This window comes from Xiphophorus couchianus, chromosome 22 (genome assembly GCF_001444195.1).
Source record: "Xiphophorus couchianus chromosome 22, X_couchianus-1.0, whole genome shotgun sequence".
Taxonomy (NCBI): Eukaryota; Metazoa; Chordata; class Actinopteri; order Cyprinodontiformes; family Poeciliidae; genus Xiphophorus; species Xiphophorus couchianus.
This window is the reverse complement of record NC_040249.1, coordinates 24,312,383-24,330,144: the sequence shown is the minus strand read 5'-3', so window position 1 is coordinate 24,330,144 and position 17,762 is coordinate 24,312,383. Positions and strand designations below refer to the sequence as shown.

The 17,762-nt window shown below is 37.5% G+C and overlaps 2 protein-coding genes and 1 long non-coding RNA gene across 4 annotated transcripts; all 3 read left to right on the top strand.

The window, feature by feature from the left end:
* Nucleotides 1-2,616: 2,616 nt before the first annotated feature.
* Nucleotides 2,617-6,681, top strand: LOC114137864 (ovarian cancer G-protein coupled receptor 1-like). The gene is made up of 6 exons (XM_028006698.1): nucleotides 2,617-2,736; nucleotides 4,914-5,105; nucleotides 5,260-5,432; nucleotides 5,507-6,003; nucleotides 6,310-6,413; nucleotides 6,499-6,681. Exons 1-6 carry the CDS (start codon nucleotides 2,617-2,619, stop codon nucleotides 6,679-6,681), a joined length of 1,269 nt encoding a protein of 422 aa, XP_027862499.1.
* A 91-nt stretch (nucleotides 6,682-6,772) lies between these two features.
* Nucleotides 6,773-7,746, top strand: LOC114137555 (uncharacterized). Of its 2 annotated transcripts, XR_003594012.1 has the most exons (4): nucleotides 6,773-6,910; nucleotides 6,983-7,042; nucleotides 7,113-7,169; nucleotides 7,442-7,746. It is a non-coding gene; the product is annotated as an uncharacterized LOC114137555 (long non-coding RNA). The 2 variants fall into 2 exon arrangements; XR_003594011.1 differs by having other exon boundaries at nucleotides 6,773-7,042.
* A 3,793-nt stretch (nucleotides 7,747-11,539) lies between these two features.
* Nucleotides 11,540-14,684, top strand: LOC114137655 (G-protein coupled receptor 4-like). The gene is made up of 4 exons (XM_028006410.1): nucleotides 11,540-11,942; nucleotides 13,482-13,702; nucleotides 13,908-14,092; nucleotides 14,184-14,684. Exons 2-4 carry the CDS (start codon nucleotides 13,520-13,522, stop codon nucleotides 14,680-14,682), a joined length of 867 nt encoding a protein of 288 aa, XP_027862211.1. The 5' UTR covers nucleotides 11,540-11,942; nucleotides 13,482-13,519; the 3' UTR covers nucleotides 14,683-14,684.
* The last annotated feature ends 3,078 nt before the right edge of the window (nucleotides 14,685-17,762 follow it).

Sequence of the window (17,762 nt, the reverse complement as noted above, 5' to 3'; positions counted from 1 at the left end):
TCACATCGGCTTCATGTCCGCCCTCCAACGATTAATCCATCTAGCAGTTCCTTCAAGACCTCTGAGACACCATCTTGGCTTTGAACCAGTGGCGGCTCCAGAAATTTTTGTCTGCAGGTGCTAAAGGGGAGCTAAGCATTTGACTGAGGACGCTATGATGGATCTTTTTTTCCCTATAGCTATCAACACACACGCACTAGTATTCTTATTTTAATCAGACTGATTTGCATTTATTTGATGCTTAGACGTCAGCACGAAGCCTTGAGCCATTAGCCAGATGACTTCCAGATAATATTACACTGTTTAGGTTAAAACAGCATTCATGACAAAGGGGATACCCTAGTATTGACCCCTTGCAACTGCATCACTTAATCATTTGAAGCGCCGTGATGTAGATCGAAAGTGGGAATCTGGAGTATTGAATTGAGTGGCTAAAGTTGTTTTTGTCAGTTTATTCATGTTTGTTCAAGTCAAGCTAACTTGCCCGTGAACATAGCACAGCTGGTTGGGGCTCATAGACGGCGGTATTTACAGAAGCCTGAAACAGCTAGCTTAGAAACCGACCCGAACCTCCTGACATGTTGATCAAATTACCGACTTTGCCTGAATTCACACCACATGATTTATGTCACTGTGTCATAAACAGCGTTTCCCCTTAATCTGGAGCTGCCTTAAAAACAAGCTTGGTTTTGACCCTTGTCTGTTTGTGCAGCCGACTGCGCAGCACCTTGTGACCATTTTACTGCGAAATCAACTAAATAAAAGCAATATTAGGATACCACCTTTTTTTCTGGAGTATTTTCAGAATTTCCACAAATGTTAGTTGTTTTTTATTTATTTATTTTTTAAATCAAATTCACATCTGTCCCCTTTGGATGTTTTTTACTCTTCAACTCCATTATTTTCAGATGCAAGTCTTGGCCTTAATCTGGTTTTGATGCTGTTCCACCAGATGAGGGCGTTGTCATGTTGTATTCATACAACGTGGACATTTAAAGTGTAAAGTTGTAGTTGCAGATTCCATAAACTGTATTTACAAAACTGTGTTGGCACAATAACATGAACTACAGCCAGATCTTTCTTACAGCAAACCAAAAACATGCAAATACATAGAATCATCGCCTCAATAAACTCATTGAAATTTTCTTCTGGTCCTGAGAAGATTTCCTTCATGTGGGTCAAAAATGAACCTTTGATCATGACAGAGTTTCCCTTAGAAAAAAAAAAGTCCATTTGGAAATTATTATTTTAGTCTCATCACTGTAACAAAAGCAGCTCATCAAAAATATCAAACAAACAAAATCAAAACCAGATGGTCAACACTGGTCTTCACATTACAGAATTAATGTTTGATAAAAAAATGAAATGAAATAATGATGGCCTGAAAAAACAATTAGCTTTAAGTGACATTGATGATTCATTAGATTTCCTCGTTAATTGATGCAACAAAACCAGAGCCTTAATGACTAACTTGCATCAGAAACCTACAGAAAAAACAGTTTAATTCAATAAGCTCCATCTAAGTGCTGCACAATAAAAACTGAAAGGGACAGAAAACAGCTTCCAGTTCAGTCGACCAGTTAGTCAGTGGATTCAGAAGCTCCTCTGTGACTGCAGGAACAGGAAACTCAAAAGTAAGTTATTTTACCTCTGATATTAGAATAGATTTCATTAAACAAATACAGAAATATTTTCTTAGAAAATAGTTTTATTGTCAGGACTGCTGCTAAAGCTAATTATGCTTCAAAGACATTCATGTTTTACCGAATCCACCTGCAGGGTATGGGATCTGTTTCTTCAATGTTTGTTTTTGGTAATGATAATGGTAATAATTTTTCACCAAGTAATGTCGGTACCTAAACATTAGAAATATATAAGAATATAAAAGAAATATTTAGATAATGACTGGCAACCAGTCCATAAATGTAGTATCACATTATGCAATTTAACATACAGTATATGTAAACTTTAGATCACAGATGATATCTGATTCTGCAGAGTTAATAAAGTTAGACAAACCTTCAGTCTCCTGAAATAAGAAATTATTTTTGTTTCTTGATTCTTTAAAAACTATTTGAGAACAAATTTCACTAAAGAACCAAATATTAGTTTGAATTTTTCAACCAGCTGAAGATACTTCTGGAAGTTACCTTCATGGTAAAGGTCCTTCATTTAGATTTAGATAAACCCTCTGTGTTTTCAAATATTGTTAGATAATTTGTATTTGTTTGCTGACTGAAAACATGCAATTGTGGCTTCTTCAATAGGCTATGCTCCATAAACAGAAACATAAAAAATAATCGAAGGGTTAAACAGAGACAGCTTTTTTAGAAAAAACATTGGCTCCGCTTGAAACGACATGAAAAGAATAAATGCAGAATAATTTTGAACTGACACATCTGTGTATAATTTGTTATTTTGAAGAGAAACACAAACACACATCTGAAAACCTCAATTTAATCCCAGAGCCTTAGTCTCATTGGTCTATAGTTCATGAGTGTTTGAGGAGCAACTGCATCAAAGTTGAGCTTTGTGCATGAAGTTTAGAGGAAGGACAGCGTGGATTACAAGAGGGAAGTGTCAGAAATTGGAACAGTTGTCTCTGTATATGTTACCATGATGCTGAAATCTTGTCCAGCGTTGGTCATAAAGATTGAAGAGGTGAATCCTCCACACACCAACCCAAATCTATCTGTGAATGAGGAAAAGCAGGAGGAGCGTCTGAGGATCGGAGAAGTGAAGGCAGCAGCATAATTAGATGCTTTCATAGTGTGTGGTAGGTGTTAGAATTATTATGTTTAGTTATCTTTCTTACATTAGTAGTTTTATATTAATAGTTGTTGTTTTAGTTTTAAGGTTTAGTGTTCTCACCCCAGAGAGAAGGAACTTGATAAACTGTGTGTAAAACCTTTCATTGAACTCACGCATGTTTTCACAAGAGTTCTTTAGGCCAGTGGTCCAAAACCTTTCTATGACCGTGGACCGGTCAAGACTTGGCAATTTTGCTGCGGCCGGGGGGACCGTCAGATAATGCTTCTGCATGTTGGTGTTCCCGCTGAAGGCTTTTTTTTTTTTTTTCCCTTTGACAGTCTTACAACGTCCTGCAGTGTGTGCTGTGTTACGTGGTGGTGTGTTGAATATATTCGATCTAAAATCGGGTATATTCAACATTGTCTTGGCCAGATTATCGCAGCCTGTTGAATGTGACAGGTAGCCAATCAGAAAGCGCGGTGACGTAAACACGGAGGGAATCCCAAACAGTTGTCATGGCAACTGAGAGTCCGGTGGACATCGGAGGTGATATGTGGAAATGCTTATTAATATATATAAAGGCCATTTTTATATATGTTTATTATATGTAGTTATGTTTATTCAGTAAAAATGTTAACTACGAACAAACATAACTCACCTCCCAATCATAGAGCAGCAAATAGAGCGGCTGCTCCGCCATCTTTTATCAAACATCTTTTCTTTTTGTTTCGTCTTTTATCGCTTAAAATGAGACCACAAACTATCACTGCTGCTTCTACATCCTCATCCTGTTTCATTATTCTAAATTCAGGTTTGGTCTGTTGGGGTTTTACTGGATTTTCTTCTGGAATCGGGATGTTCTGAGTGGAACCGGTTCTGTGGTGTGTTGTTCCTGCCGTGTGACTGGACTCACGAACCAACCGAACCTGTTGGACTTTTATCGGCTCTGTGGTCACTGAGGTTTGGAAAATCGGCCGATAATCCATAAATCCTGCAGTGTGAACCAGACCTAAAACTCACAAGCTCCTCTCATCTCGTCTCTCCACTGCCCTAACGCTCTCTGACTCTGGTCGCTATGGTAACGTTTACAGATCCCTTCAAAATAAGATACAGATGCGCCACAAAAAACGAACATTTTACTTTCGTGAAAATTTTAACACTTGATAACGACTAATGGAGCCCTGAGCTGGTTTCTCTGCAACCAGACGGTCCATCTGGGAGAGATGAGAGACAATGAGACCGGAAGTGTTGCTGATGCTCAGGGTTCTTGGTCTCTAGTGGAGAAGCAGCTTGAAGCTTCATTGCCTCATTAACATCCGGTCACCATATCATGCAGAGCTTGGACTGTGGGAATCACCTACCGGGATAAATCCATCCTCCTGTCTCTTCTCTGGGCCTTTTCCCTTCACAAAGAAACTTTCCAAAGAATCTGATCCGTTTCTGACTCATTTTGTGGCTCAATGTTGGCGGAACCGAGAGAATCCGGTTAAAGAATTTTCAAAGTAAAAGATCCTCCAGAATCAAATAATACATAAAATGGAAATATTTGATTATTTTTTGCACAGCCGGTACCAATTGGTCCACGGACCGGTACCAGTCCGCGGCCCGGGGGTTGGGGACCACTGCTTTAGGGGGCCTTTCTGAGATACTCCTTAGTTGTAAAACTGTCTGCGTGTAGAGTTTAGTTCTGTTTATCCTTACTTGTTATCAGGGTTTCTCCCCCCGTTTTGTTAAGATCACTCCCCTTCTCTGCTAATAAAAAGACAAGTTCTGCAGCAGGATGGCAGAACGCAGGGAGCTCAGCTTGTAGGAGCTGATCCTCTCCGCCTCTCAATTCTTGCAAGAATTTGGCTGAAAACTCAGTAACGTTTTCTGTGGTTCTTTTCTATAGGTTGAGAAAATACCTATCAGTAGGGTTGAAGAGAAATCATTTATGCATGAACTTATTTCCAGAATGCAATTATTCCATAATTCTACACAGGGTCAATGAAAATATGTAAAAATATATACATTTAAGTTCCTATCCTAGCTGGCATTTATTCAATCAATCTTCATTTTGTTCTCTTTTCTGTAAGATATGTGCAGCTGTTTAAAAGTTTTTTACTGAAAGATTTTGCTAATAACTATGTAAACCATTTATTTCCTTGTGTCTCAAATCTCAGTTTTTCTACGGCATGATGGAAAACACCAATAACAGCAACTTCAGCATTGATTGCAATAAAATTGAGAATACTTATCACGTCTTAAGGGACTATATTTACTTCAAGGGAGGATTGACCAATGTAGTGCATCTGGTCATCATCTGCATTGGACTTCCTTTGAACCTAGTCTCCATATTTTTAGTTTTCAAACTGGTGAGTAAAGTACTTTCTGATTTAGATGATTTAATTTAAAATGATTGTGTTTTTGTTAGGTTTTCATGTTTCTTGTCATTTTGTTTGGCAAATCAATGGCAAATCAAAAGGAACATCAATTTGTAACGTTTTGCGTTGTTTGTCTGTCCTGCAGGTGAAAAAGGGCAACTGTGCTCCAGTTTACGTCGTCAACCTTCTCATTTCTGATCTCATTCAGCTCTGCAGCAGCATTGCACTGATGGCACATAAACATAACGTCCCCTTTTTCTCCTACATGATAGGCCTAATGGCCAGTGTTGGTTTCATGGTGTGTCTGTCACTAGAAAGGTACCTGTCTCCATAAATGAATCCCACTTTTTCTGTCTCACACCGCCTCATACTTTGTGACTCTTTCATTACAGATACATGATCATTGCCAAGCCTATGTGGTACAGATTCCAGCGGGACATCAGGGGAGCTTTCACTGTGTGTGCTGTGGTCTGGATCCTCCCTTTTGTTATTCTCACCACTTTTTATATTCAGGTCGATTCTGGAATTAAAAAGATAATCTTTTCCAGTTTCCTCCTCCTCCCTTTTCCCTCATTCATCTTCTTCACAGTTGGCACCATAAAATCTCTGTCTGCAGCACATGGAGTCTCTCCCCCCAAAAAGCAGCGAATTGTTGCAATCCAAGTTATGTTGCTGCTAATTTATATCCTGCTGTTCCTGCCGGTCATCATTTATATGCTTTTAGATATAAATGAACAACAGCATCCTAGTTTCACCAGTCTGGCCTTCATTTGTGTTTATATTAGTCCTCTTGCAGACACAGCGATGTACGTGCTTCTTAGGGAAAGTGTCATTGACAAAGTTTTGGCTTCATTGTGTTGCTGTGAAATGTCCAACAAGCAGGAAATGAGTAGAATGGACACTAACAAAATGTCAACTCTGTGTATTGAGACAGCTTGGTAGTTAAAATGTTGCAGTGGATGAAAAAGCATTTTTGCAACCAACATTTTGCTGAGTATTTCTGATTATTTTGAATAGCAAACTGTGTTCTGACAATATATTTTGCAGCTAAAGATGAATAAAATTCTTCAAAGAATGGTTCAGGTTTTCACTTTAGACAATTGGCAAAAGTTAGCCTTTGAATGTTAAAATAAGGAAGTGAGCATGTATGTTTTGGGAACCTCTTTGTTGCAGTTTGTGTGGTTCTCCTCATGAGGGCGCCAGGTAGCAGCAGGTCTGACTCCTGACTCCCTGCAGCTCATCGACCGTCATCAGGAGATGGATTTAAGGACGTGGACGCCAGTCCTTCAACACCTGAGGGTTAACCTGCAGCGTAAAGCTCTGAGTAGTTCCTTGTGTCTCCTAGAACTGCTGCTTTTCTCGTCTCCCTTGTTTTCTCATGCAGGTTACTACCTCAGATTTTAAGATCTGGTCACCAGAGTCTCATGCTCATTTCCTCATGAACTCTGTTGTTCCTGGACAATCCCTCATGGCTGTCTCTGTCCCACTCCCTCTGCTGCTGCAAAACCTGTCTGCCCTCCAACACAAGGCTGCCTCAACTCCCTGGATACTCACCTGGAGATCATGAAGCAGAGACATAAAGCTTCTGAGAGGGAGACGATTATAGGACATGGTGAACGGTGACCTGGTAAAACAAGACAATTGAAGTTTATTTATGTAGCAGCATAAATGGTACGCTGCCACTTTAAGACCAATTTCAGCTGCTGCATATAAGCAGGTCTCTACCTGCCACAAGACTACTTGCGTCATGACGTCATCAACTCATTCTGCTTCCTGTGTTTGCTGAGCTGTGCTGGGTAAGCGTGGCTGTTTCTTTGTTTGTCAGCTTTTATCATAGCCATTAATGCAAGCTGGTTTGATTTGTTTAGCCTCCCTTGCTGCTCCTCCAACTCCTGGACCAATTTGTTCGGTTGTTTGCTGCCGGGAAGGTAAGCGCTAGCATGGCTAGGTAACATCCATCTCATGTAAATGAAGCCTTTACGTAGCATTTTGTTACAGCTGCGCTCCATAGGCGAACTTGTGGATCTGTTTATCTGGCCGTGTGGTAATTTACAGGTAAGCAGCTACCATAAATTATAGTTTTTATCAGCAGTGGTATTAATAATCTACTTTATTTTTTAGCCTCCTGCTGAATCCCTGACGACTATTAAATTTGGATGTACACTCGCTGCTGTTTTGCCTACGATGAATTGTTTTAAAAGATTTGTATGAACTTTCCCCCGCTGCCGGGAGCATTGATGGCACTACGAACGGGATAAAAAGCAATATTGTATTGCTATTATATCACTGTTTTACTCGTATTGTTTCATTTTTTGTCTTTCTTTTAGGGACTGAGGCTTCTGTGGTGGCGGTGGTGACCCCTGGTGGCGGTGTCTTGTCTTGTGTGTTTTGTTGGAACACCCCTTTTTTTGTGTGTGTGTTTGCCGTGTCTTTGTAGTGTCCAGGGTGATCCCTTTTCTTCACTGGATGTTGCCCCGTTCCTCACTACTCTCCCCCCACCGGTAAGCCTCAGTTTCCTTTGAAATTTAAACATTTTATAATTAACTTCATTAAAAAGGCATTCACTGTTTTAACTATTCAATTTCAGGTTATTGTTAATTTAAACAACCTATTAAAGTTTAATAAATTTTTTTGTAGAACTGTCTGAATCTTGTCTCATTCCCAGTAGAACGTACCTGTGTCCTTATTATTATTCTATTTTCCTGGAGTTATTCCAGGTGGCGTTGTCGGTTTCCCTTATCATAAACTTTAACATCTTACATTTGGGTTTCATAATAAAGAAAATCCACCCCAGGTTGCCACATTTATATAACACAATTCATGCAATCATCACCTGTCAAAACTTTGGCTGCAGCTACACCTACTGACACTTTCCTGATTCCCCATATTTGGCCCTGTGGTCAATTTGATGTCACTCAGTTACACTCATCAGATCTGGGCCCAGAAACCAGATGAGTTTTACCAAAACAGGAATTCTGATGGATCTGTTTGAGCTGGTGACAAGAAAACTTAAATAGTTTCTCATTTCCTTCATTTAATCAACTGCCTGGCCCTCGGTTTGGTTTAAGGTAGAAAGTCTCTCAGGTCGAAAGCAGCCGTGCCTGTTGTTGGCAGCTTCCCCCTCAATGACCTTTGGCTCTTGTTACTGAACTAGGTATGTTGTGTACAGGGTGAACTGATGTGATGCATCAACCAATGAGAATGTATGTGAGGGAAGGTTTAAGATAAATATCCTTCACTATCCCTCATGGGGGAGAGTCAGGAGTGACAGCAGCAGAGTGACAGACAAAATGAAGTCTGGATAATCTCAAGAACACAATCAGTGAAATAAAAAGATTATTCAGTTTAATGTCCTGCGACCTGAAGATTGTTACAGATCAGAATATTGACTTGTTTGCAGATTTATGTCCATAAGTTTGTAAAAAAGTATTTTTTTAATCTTTTTTTTGAAGGTTATACATCTGTTCACTCAATTGCAGTCATTTCTGTCAAGAACAGAATTTAATCTGAATTCTCAGAGGACTGATTGAAAAAAGAAATCTATGCAGTTTCTGTTTTATTGAGGTGCCAGTAGAAACACAGCACGGTCTGTTATAATGCCAAATCATGCATTTAAAAACTGCCAAGGTGACTTTTGAATGTCAGACATTTTTGCATATTTTTGTGAATATTAATATGTACACAGCTTTCATTGCTGTTACTCAAAACTCAGTGGAAACAAACAGTTCCAGAGAAGGAAGAAGCATAAAAGTGAGCTTGGTATTAAAATAGGAAAGCAGTGTGCATGACAGTGTGCAAATGATTATCAGTGGAGACAAACTTCATGTTGTGTCCAGTGGTAAATTCTGCAGACTGTTAATGCAGAGAGCAAACCTTCAAACACCAGAGGAGAGAAATGATCTAGAAGGGCCCTGACAGCTTTCAAAGATTAACTGTTTAAATTTATATCTGGAAATATAAAAATGAACAAAACAGGGAAGATATTTAGCAAAAAATTTTGCATTTATCTCTATTACAAACAAAATATCCTGAAACTTTTCAGATTTTTCTCAGAACAAATTGCTCTTTCTCATTGATCAAAATCAAATCCTGAACAAGCAGTTGTTGAATTATCTGTGTCTTTATTTTACTGATTTTTAGGTTAGCATTTTCTGATAATCCAACTCATTCAGTTCTATCACTATAATGTGGCTAAACTGGACCTTTCCAACAAAGTTACTTTCAGTTTCTGAACTGACGGTACATAAAACACGTAGAAGGATTTTTTCATTACAATGAAAGTTTTTAATCAATTGAACACAGCAATAACAGTTTATTAAGTCTTCAGGAGAAAAAGTGAGGCTCTGTAAAGTTCAATTATGATAGTAACTATAATTGCCCATGTGGGCATTGTTACTGTTTCACTGTTTCTGAGACTGCTGTTGTTATGAGTTTGACAGAAAAACATTCAATAGAATATTAAATGTGTTGCCAAATGAAGGATCACACTTTATTCACAAATTTAATGGCAATTCAGCCACTAAACTTAAAATGTTCACAGCTTAAACAAATTTAGTTTGATATTTAATTAAATGTATGCAATGTTTAAATCACACAATTGTTAAAATTTACTTATTTAGATTATAAACATACATAGTGTCTCTATCAAGGGAGCTGCTGATGACAGGATACATTTTATTAGCTTTGTTACAACTTATCTTGTCAGACAGTAAAGAGTGTTTTGGACCAGGTCCGACCCGTTGGCTTTACCTGCATGAGCGTTAACATTTCTCTGGTTCTGATGTCCGCTACCTGTGCAGACTGCTGGGTCCCAATATCCTGCACCGCACCAAACAGAGCCATGTCTGGAATGATACACAGATGATGTTTGATGCTGATTGCATCTTGAGCAACAGTGAGACAAAGTGGCTGTGCTCTGTCCATGACCCTCATGCCAACAGATGAGCTTCATTTCACTGCTAACATAAGTATGAGAATGAAATATGTGAGCATGCACTAAGTCATTAGTACACTATAGTCAACATGTTATCCAGATATTTACCTGCCTGCAAAATGTTCTAATATTTAATATAGTTATGTTTGTCCTGTGTAAATATTAAGATGTGTAACAAAAAAGAATAAGCTAAATAATTCTGCTGTCAGATTCATATGTTACAATATTGACGTCCACTGTTCATTTTTAAGTTTAAAGTGGTTCATTTGAGCAAATGACAGGTTATCCCTTATATGGGATGACATATGATGTTTTGTATAGTTAGGAGAAGTGGTTAGGAAATGTGCAGCATCTATGTACCTCAAGTCTACAATAAACTTCCATAAAACTGTAAAACAGCTGAAACACTGAGTTCCTTTAAATCAAGGCTGAAGACACAACTGCGTAGAGTTGCTTTAGACCCATAAACACTTGAAATAGACTCACATAAAAATATAATATCTGAGACCCAGCAATACATTTTTGTCCTCTGTGGAGGACATAGGTTTTTTTGTTCATAACTCTGAAACCATACATGCCACTGTGTTAAATCCTGTTGGTCCTTAGAGAGGACATCCTGGGCCTCAAAATGTGTTCATATTTGCCACAAGAGAGTCCCGATGTCCTCTCCAAAGGACATACTGTAATAAATAAATAAAAACATGTTTTGAAACTTTTTCAATTGTAGTGATGTTTTTTCACTCCAAAGAGTCATGTAGTGAAAAAAAAAAAAAAATTCAAAAACTTTTTTTTTTCTGGGTCTCAGGAGGATAAAAGGCAAAATAAAGAATTTAAATGAACTGTATAGTAAGGGTTGGATTTTGACATACCACCTGGTTTTGTTCTGAAACCAAAACCTAAGTACCACAGACCTAGGTAAGTCTTCTCAGAGTGTCTGCTTTGTGCTCAGTTCTTGCTGTCCTGGTTTCTAAACAGGACTCTGGTCAGTGATGTTGCCATCAATCATGACTAAAGCTCTGAGTTTTCATGTCATATAAATGTATATGTTTGGCCTACAGAACATTTCTAGATGTCAAGTTTGTTCAGTGTTCCTCGAAATATGTATATTGTTCTAATGTAATGAAATGAATTATGCAAATGAAAATGAAAAGAAGGAAGATATAGATAGACTTATTTCAGTATTTTCTGACTTCTACAATATACGAGAATAACACTGCAATCCTTCAAAGTTTAGCTGTGATAATAATTCTCATATAGAAAAGAACATTTCAGAATGACAGACAAAATTAAATGGGGATCACAATTCCTTGCAAAAGTCACAAACATCATTCTCATTTCACATTTGGTCATATTAGATCTTAGAATCAATGGAAGTTAAATGTTTTATTCCTATAGAACTTTTCTAGATGTCAGTTTAACCAATCAACTTCAGAGGACAGCTGATTTTTAAAAATTCTATTACAAGCCATTGGTGAGTGTAATAAGTTTGTTTTAATGTGTAACTGGAGATCAAAATATGTTCACATCAAACCCATTAAACTTCTATATGTGTGTGCATTTACCAAAACCATATTGTGTAGACATCACACATCATTAGTTCCTTATTCTACAGTAACCCTGACATTTGGAAGGTGAGTACCTTTAACATAATAGTTAGATTTTGATTTTATCATCAAATAAAAAATACATTTAATGAAGGAGGATCAAGAGAATTAACCAACTAAGAATCAATACCTGTTTGGGACAAACCCTAAGCAGGTGTGTCCAGATCATATCTCTGTTTATCAAACATTTGAATGTCTAATATTGCTATAAATAGACTTTGGGAACGCAGAGAACACAACGTCTGATGCAGCTCTGCAGAATTCATTGAGGATTAACGATTAATCTTTAAGGTAAGAAATATTAAATTTAATTCTATGCATGCAGTATTTTTTAAATCACTAAAAATAAGAAATTAACACTTATATAATCATCATTACATATTCGATAACAGCAAGAACTCTCTATTTGGATATATGTGGTGCATCAACATCTCCCAGAGAAAACTAAAGTTTAATGAATCAGAGACTTTCTGTTGCTCAGATTAGCTGCCCTTTGAGATTGGAACTAGTTTAAATGATTGTTGTGAGGGAACAAAACTTCTGGAAACATTTCATCTCCCACAATCTCTAGTTTTGTATTGTCTGTCCTTTTGACAACAACTTCTTTGGTCATTTTCATAATGTACTGAAGGAAAATCTAATTTGATTACTGTCTACTTTAATTTTAAACATGGATAATTTGATCCATAATTAGATATTATTTTGGTCTCACTCAAAAGTTTTATGACAAAGGTCAGCTAGATGTTACTTTTATGTAAGTTATAGAAGAACGCCACATAACTTAAAAATGATGCACCATTAAAATGTACTTCCTGTTTTGTATTGAAGGTAAAGTGTGTGAGGGTGAAAAGTGAACCAAGCTATACTCAAAGCTTAGTGTTTGTCCATATTGTCCTGCCTTCATGTCTCCCAATTTGGTCTAATCTAATGCTAATGCGAATGCTAATGGTGTAGTCATTATTCTCAAACGTTTTCTCTCTAAGGAAGCCCAGCAGATTGCACCAAGTCATCGACTTGCAGCATTCACTCCTCCTGGTCACAGCGACAGTAAACAATTGTTTGTATTGTGTCAGGAATCTCTCATTCTGAGCATGCATGTAGCAACCCTAAGCATTGAGCCAAAGTGGTAATAAAAGGGGGTTAAGGACAACAAAGTCAGTGTTTTAGTGTGGCCATTACAAAGTCTCAATCTCAGTTCTATGGAAATGTGTGTGGGAGTGAGGCGGCCTGCAAAATGGACTCAGTTCCACCGGTTCTGTCAGGAGGAACCAGAACTTCAGAAAACTTGTGAGATGTTTGTGGAAGGAAATACAAAAGGTTTGACCAAACTCGTAGTTTAAAAGACAATTATCCCTGATACTGACCAAATGTATGTAAACCTTTGAATTCAAGAATAATTTTTAAAAAATCTCTAAAAAACTGGCATTCAGCAAATATAAATAATTTTGGTAATTCGAATTAACCTAAAACAAGAAAGGTTTGGTCTGATTTAACTTCCCACAGTGAGAAAGAATTCATGTCTTTTTATTCAGCGCATGTAAATATCTGGTTCCGACCTTCAGAAGAGAATCTGAATTGAAACATGAACATTAGTCGATACAGAGTAGCAGAACTGTAAAACGCAGAAAGGCTTTCTCAGATTGGAGAGGTGACTATAGATATATAGATGATAAACCTTAAGGACTCTGTATTATGATGGAGAAATTTGTCCACTTTTACCAGTATATTTTAATGTCAGTTAGGTTTTGATGGTTAATGTTAGGATTTACTGGTTATGCTAAAGCAACAATTATAAATAATTTATGCATTTATCATCATTTCTGTTTACAGTTTCTCATGTCATCAAATTCCTGGTTCAACACCGAAGGATGGAAGAATTGAACTTCAACGACGCATCATGTTTAAACCGCGGGAACATGAGCCTCAACTGTACAATGGGTGCAATTACTTTAGATCCTTTGTCTGTAAAAATCTTAAACTGGATGAATTGGATCAGCATTAGCATTGGACTTCCTCTAATTTTTATAGTGATGATTGCAATTTTTTTTCAGGTGAGCACAGCATAATTTTAACCTATTAATTTAGAATGAATGAGCTATTTGACTATCAGCCTCCCACTTAAACAGTGGTTCTCTCTTGTCGCAGGTTGAAGTCTGTCTTGACTTAGAAATGACTAAAATATGAGGAACAGGCAACATCCTACATGTCAAGAATATTTTTATGTCATTAATATTTTTTCTCTTGTCTGTCTCTCAGGTGAAAAAGGGTCAGGAGGCTCCAGTCTATGTCATCAACCTCCTCATCTCTGATCTCATTCAGCTCTTCTCCAGAATTCCAGTAGATTTATGTAGACTCAGTCAAACTGATTTCACATACATGAAAATTGTATATGCTTGTATAAAGGCCAGTGTGGGATTCATGGTGTGTATCTCCTGTGAAAGGTGTGTTTCCATGTTTACTCCTCTTCTGTCTGACATAATCACATTATCCTGTCCTTAATAACCTTCTAATCATCTCTATCTGTTATTGCAGGTATCTGGTTGTTGCCATGCCAATGTGGTACAGATTCAGGAGAAACATCAAGACATATGTGGTGGTCTGCATTGTGGTCTGGTTACTTCCTCTTTTTTATCCATTACTTGCCTATGTGTTTAAGGAGTATGGGATGGCTGCACACTTCTTCATAGCTTTTCTCCTCCTGCCCATTCCCTTGTTCATCTTCTTCCTGGTTGGGACTATCAAAGCTCTCTCTGGAGCGGTCAGTGTCCCAGCAGATGAAAAACGACGAATCGCAGCCATTCAGGTTGTGGTGCTGATTATTTATACTCTGCTTTATCTGCCCATCATCCTTTTGCTCCTGTATGACATTAATGCATTGGAAGGGGAATTGTCCTGTATTCCCTATTCTGTGGGTTATGCTGCTGGTGCTCTTAGTCCTCTTGCTGACACAACTTTGTATGTGTTCTTTCGGAAAAGCATCCTGGATACGTTTCTGGCTTCCCTGAGTTGTTGTAAAATATCTAGCAATTAGGAGACGATGGTTCCCCACCATCCTTCCAGTTGTTAACGATGCGTTGGACAGTTCTTAACCCAACTCTAGTAGTTTCTGCAATCTCCTTAGATGTTTTCTCTGCTTGATGCATGCTAATGATTTGACCCTTCTTAAACAGACTAACGTCTTTTCCACGACCACAGGATGTGTCTTTTGCCATGGTTGTTTAAGAAATGAGGAGTTACTCATTGCATCAGCTGGGGTTAAATAACTTGTTGCCAGCTGAAAGATAATCGCCTATGCAGTACTTATCCAATAGGAGGCTTGTACCTGTTTGCTTAGTTAAATCGAGGTGGTGACTTTTTTTTGGCCAGGCAGTGTATATATACCTACTAATTCTAAAAATCATACACTGTTCCTACTTTGCTCTGCCATGAGAGAGAGCCAATGGACAGTCCTGCCCCCCAAGTCAACTCTCCATTTGCACGGTTTACAACACTCACCCTATTTTTACCTACTTAGTGACTTTTTTGCTGTATTTTGTACACACACACACAAAAAATCAACAAGTCAAGTTTTCTATTTTTTTAAGATATTTTTTCTTTATTTAATCAGGTAAACCGCGTTGAGATCTAGATTTCATTTTCAAGAGGGACCTTGAAAGATCTAAAGATCCGCCAAAAAATTGCAATTGGTGCACAGCTGCTTTCTTTTTTCTATAGTGATTTTTCTGTAGAACGGTTGATAACTAATCAGTGTGAAGACCATTACTACAAACAAAATACATTTACTAGTTATTTAAGAAGTATTTGAATGTCTTGAATATGTCTACATATTCGACAGAACATTCCCAAGGAAGAAAAACTGGACAGTATTGTCTACTCATCCTATATATATTGTATTTATTTATCCTTTATTTCTATCTTTTTTCATCCATCTCTCTTTCTCTTTCAATTTTTACCAACTCTATCTTTCACTCTAATTATCAGGTTTATTTCCTTACCAAGCTCAGATTGTCAGGCTGTCAGAGTATTTTCCCTCTGACAGCCAAACCTTTTATTCTGGTCCAAACTTTGATTCTGTGCTGATTGGATTTCAGCTGCATGCCAGGGCATGACGCACTCCAACTTTGTAAACTTTGCCCCTCGCCTGTAGCAGTAGGAGAAATCCTCTTCTAGCTGAAGAGGCTAAAGCTAGTTCCGCTTTTTAAACTTTGCATTGAGCGCACAAACTGAGCAGTTGCATTACTTTTCTGTGACTTACACCGTTTTCTTGCTTGTTAAATTGTTTTCTTGAGTGTTTCCAGTCATTGACTTTTAGCATCGTTAAAAATACGACATGCAAAGCAAACAGAGCCGCGTTGGATGGAGGATAAATCCAAGTACACCTAGAGAGGTCCTTCTCGATAAATCAGCCTGGGTCTGGATGTACTCACCACTTGGAGCTGGCTTTCAAAGCACAATATGGAGAGGAGGCATTTCAGATTTTTTGTAAAATTGTTCTGATGCTTTAAAATTAACATCCATATTTTGACAGCTCCTTGCTTCCTGCTCAGTCCGAATGCCGGTGTTATAGATTCACTGGTGGCTAAATTAACTGGTTGAAACCTATGCGCAGAGCAGATGTTTCTAAAACTTAGGTGACCGTGATCAAAAATACTGCTAATGTAACAAAACAGTTCGTAAAAAGTAAATTAAATGTCACATTTGACAAATATATTCTTTCTTCGCAGGCTCCAATGAAGTGACAAAGTACAGCTATTCCCAGAAAAGCATTCAGCGTAAAAAATCTTGGACAAAGAATAGCGTTGTTCACAAGACCAAATTGATTTGTGACACGTCTCCCTCACATCTAAAATAGCAGAAACAAACTGCTTGCATGCATCAATAACACTAATGTGAAGTGAAAGTGGACAATCTCTTCGGTTAGTAAGACACTTAAATAAAAATGAGGATAAAATAAACTATTTCACAATGGAGAGTCCTTCCACTTGCTAACCATATGGTCTTAGGCAAAATAGACTTCTTTCCGCAGCTATTCCTGACATTGGGTTAATTCCTGAATGTAACTGTAAATCGATGTTTAATCCCAGACGTACTACTTTTGCATGCATCTTGTTAAGAGCACCGGTGGACTACTGTTGTTTGTGTCAGATGCTACCTTCACGTGACGTCATATCGCACGCCTGTCTCTTTCTGAGGTGTTTTTGCTGTATTTTCAATGTGTATGTTCTGCTGCAAGAATAAAATATACAGTTCAGATAATAAATTTGCTCGTAAATGTACTTGTCCTGATGTAATCATTCCTAACAAGTGACCAAGAGAAATGAGAAGGAGGTTATTTACTGCCAGTAATGAACTTATACTAGAAGTATATGAAATGTGCAACATCTAAATAAATAAATATACTACAGTGTAAGTATTGACAATACTTCTACCAGTACTAGTACTTTATTTATAAAGCACTTTAAAAGTAGCTGCCACAAAATGCTGTACAGATAATAATCAATAAATATTCTAAATGTGGAAAGGACAAAAGACAACAATAAAACAATGTACTATAAAATAAACTGATCTAAATGCTCAAATCAAAGCTCAAGAGGCATGAACGTTTGTACAAAAATAACTGGGTTATGTCTGTGAGAAAGAGGAAGCTGCATCAACTATGATGCTGCATCAATAACTAGTCACAAAACAGAGGTTTGAGAAAGAACCGGAAAACTATTTTCTATTTAAAGATTGAGAAAAGCATCTTTCAAATTTCAATGTTTAAGATTAACAGAAAAAACTTGAACATTTTGTTTTGATGTGGATGTATAATTTACTGAAACATGATCTCAATGATTTCCAGTAGATGATAATTATTTTTGTAACGCGTCGGTCAAATCTGTGTATGTTTTTACACTTCTGTAAATATCTATCGTATCTAATTTCTTAGAAACCTACAATCACACTTAGATGAGTAACTATTGAAAGAAGAATTGAAAGTTTTTAGGGTTTTTTCCAGTAAGACGTTTTCTTCTCGATAATAAAAGTGTTTTCATCTTTCATTATATTTGTTTCCTTCCAATAATTTATTCTCCTGATCACCCTGTTCATCTGTCAATGGCTCCATCAATA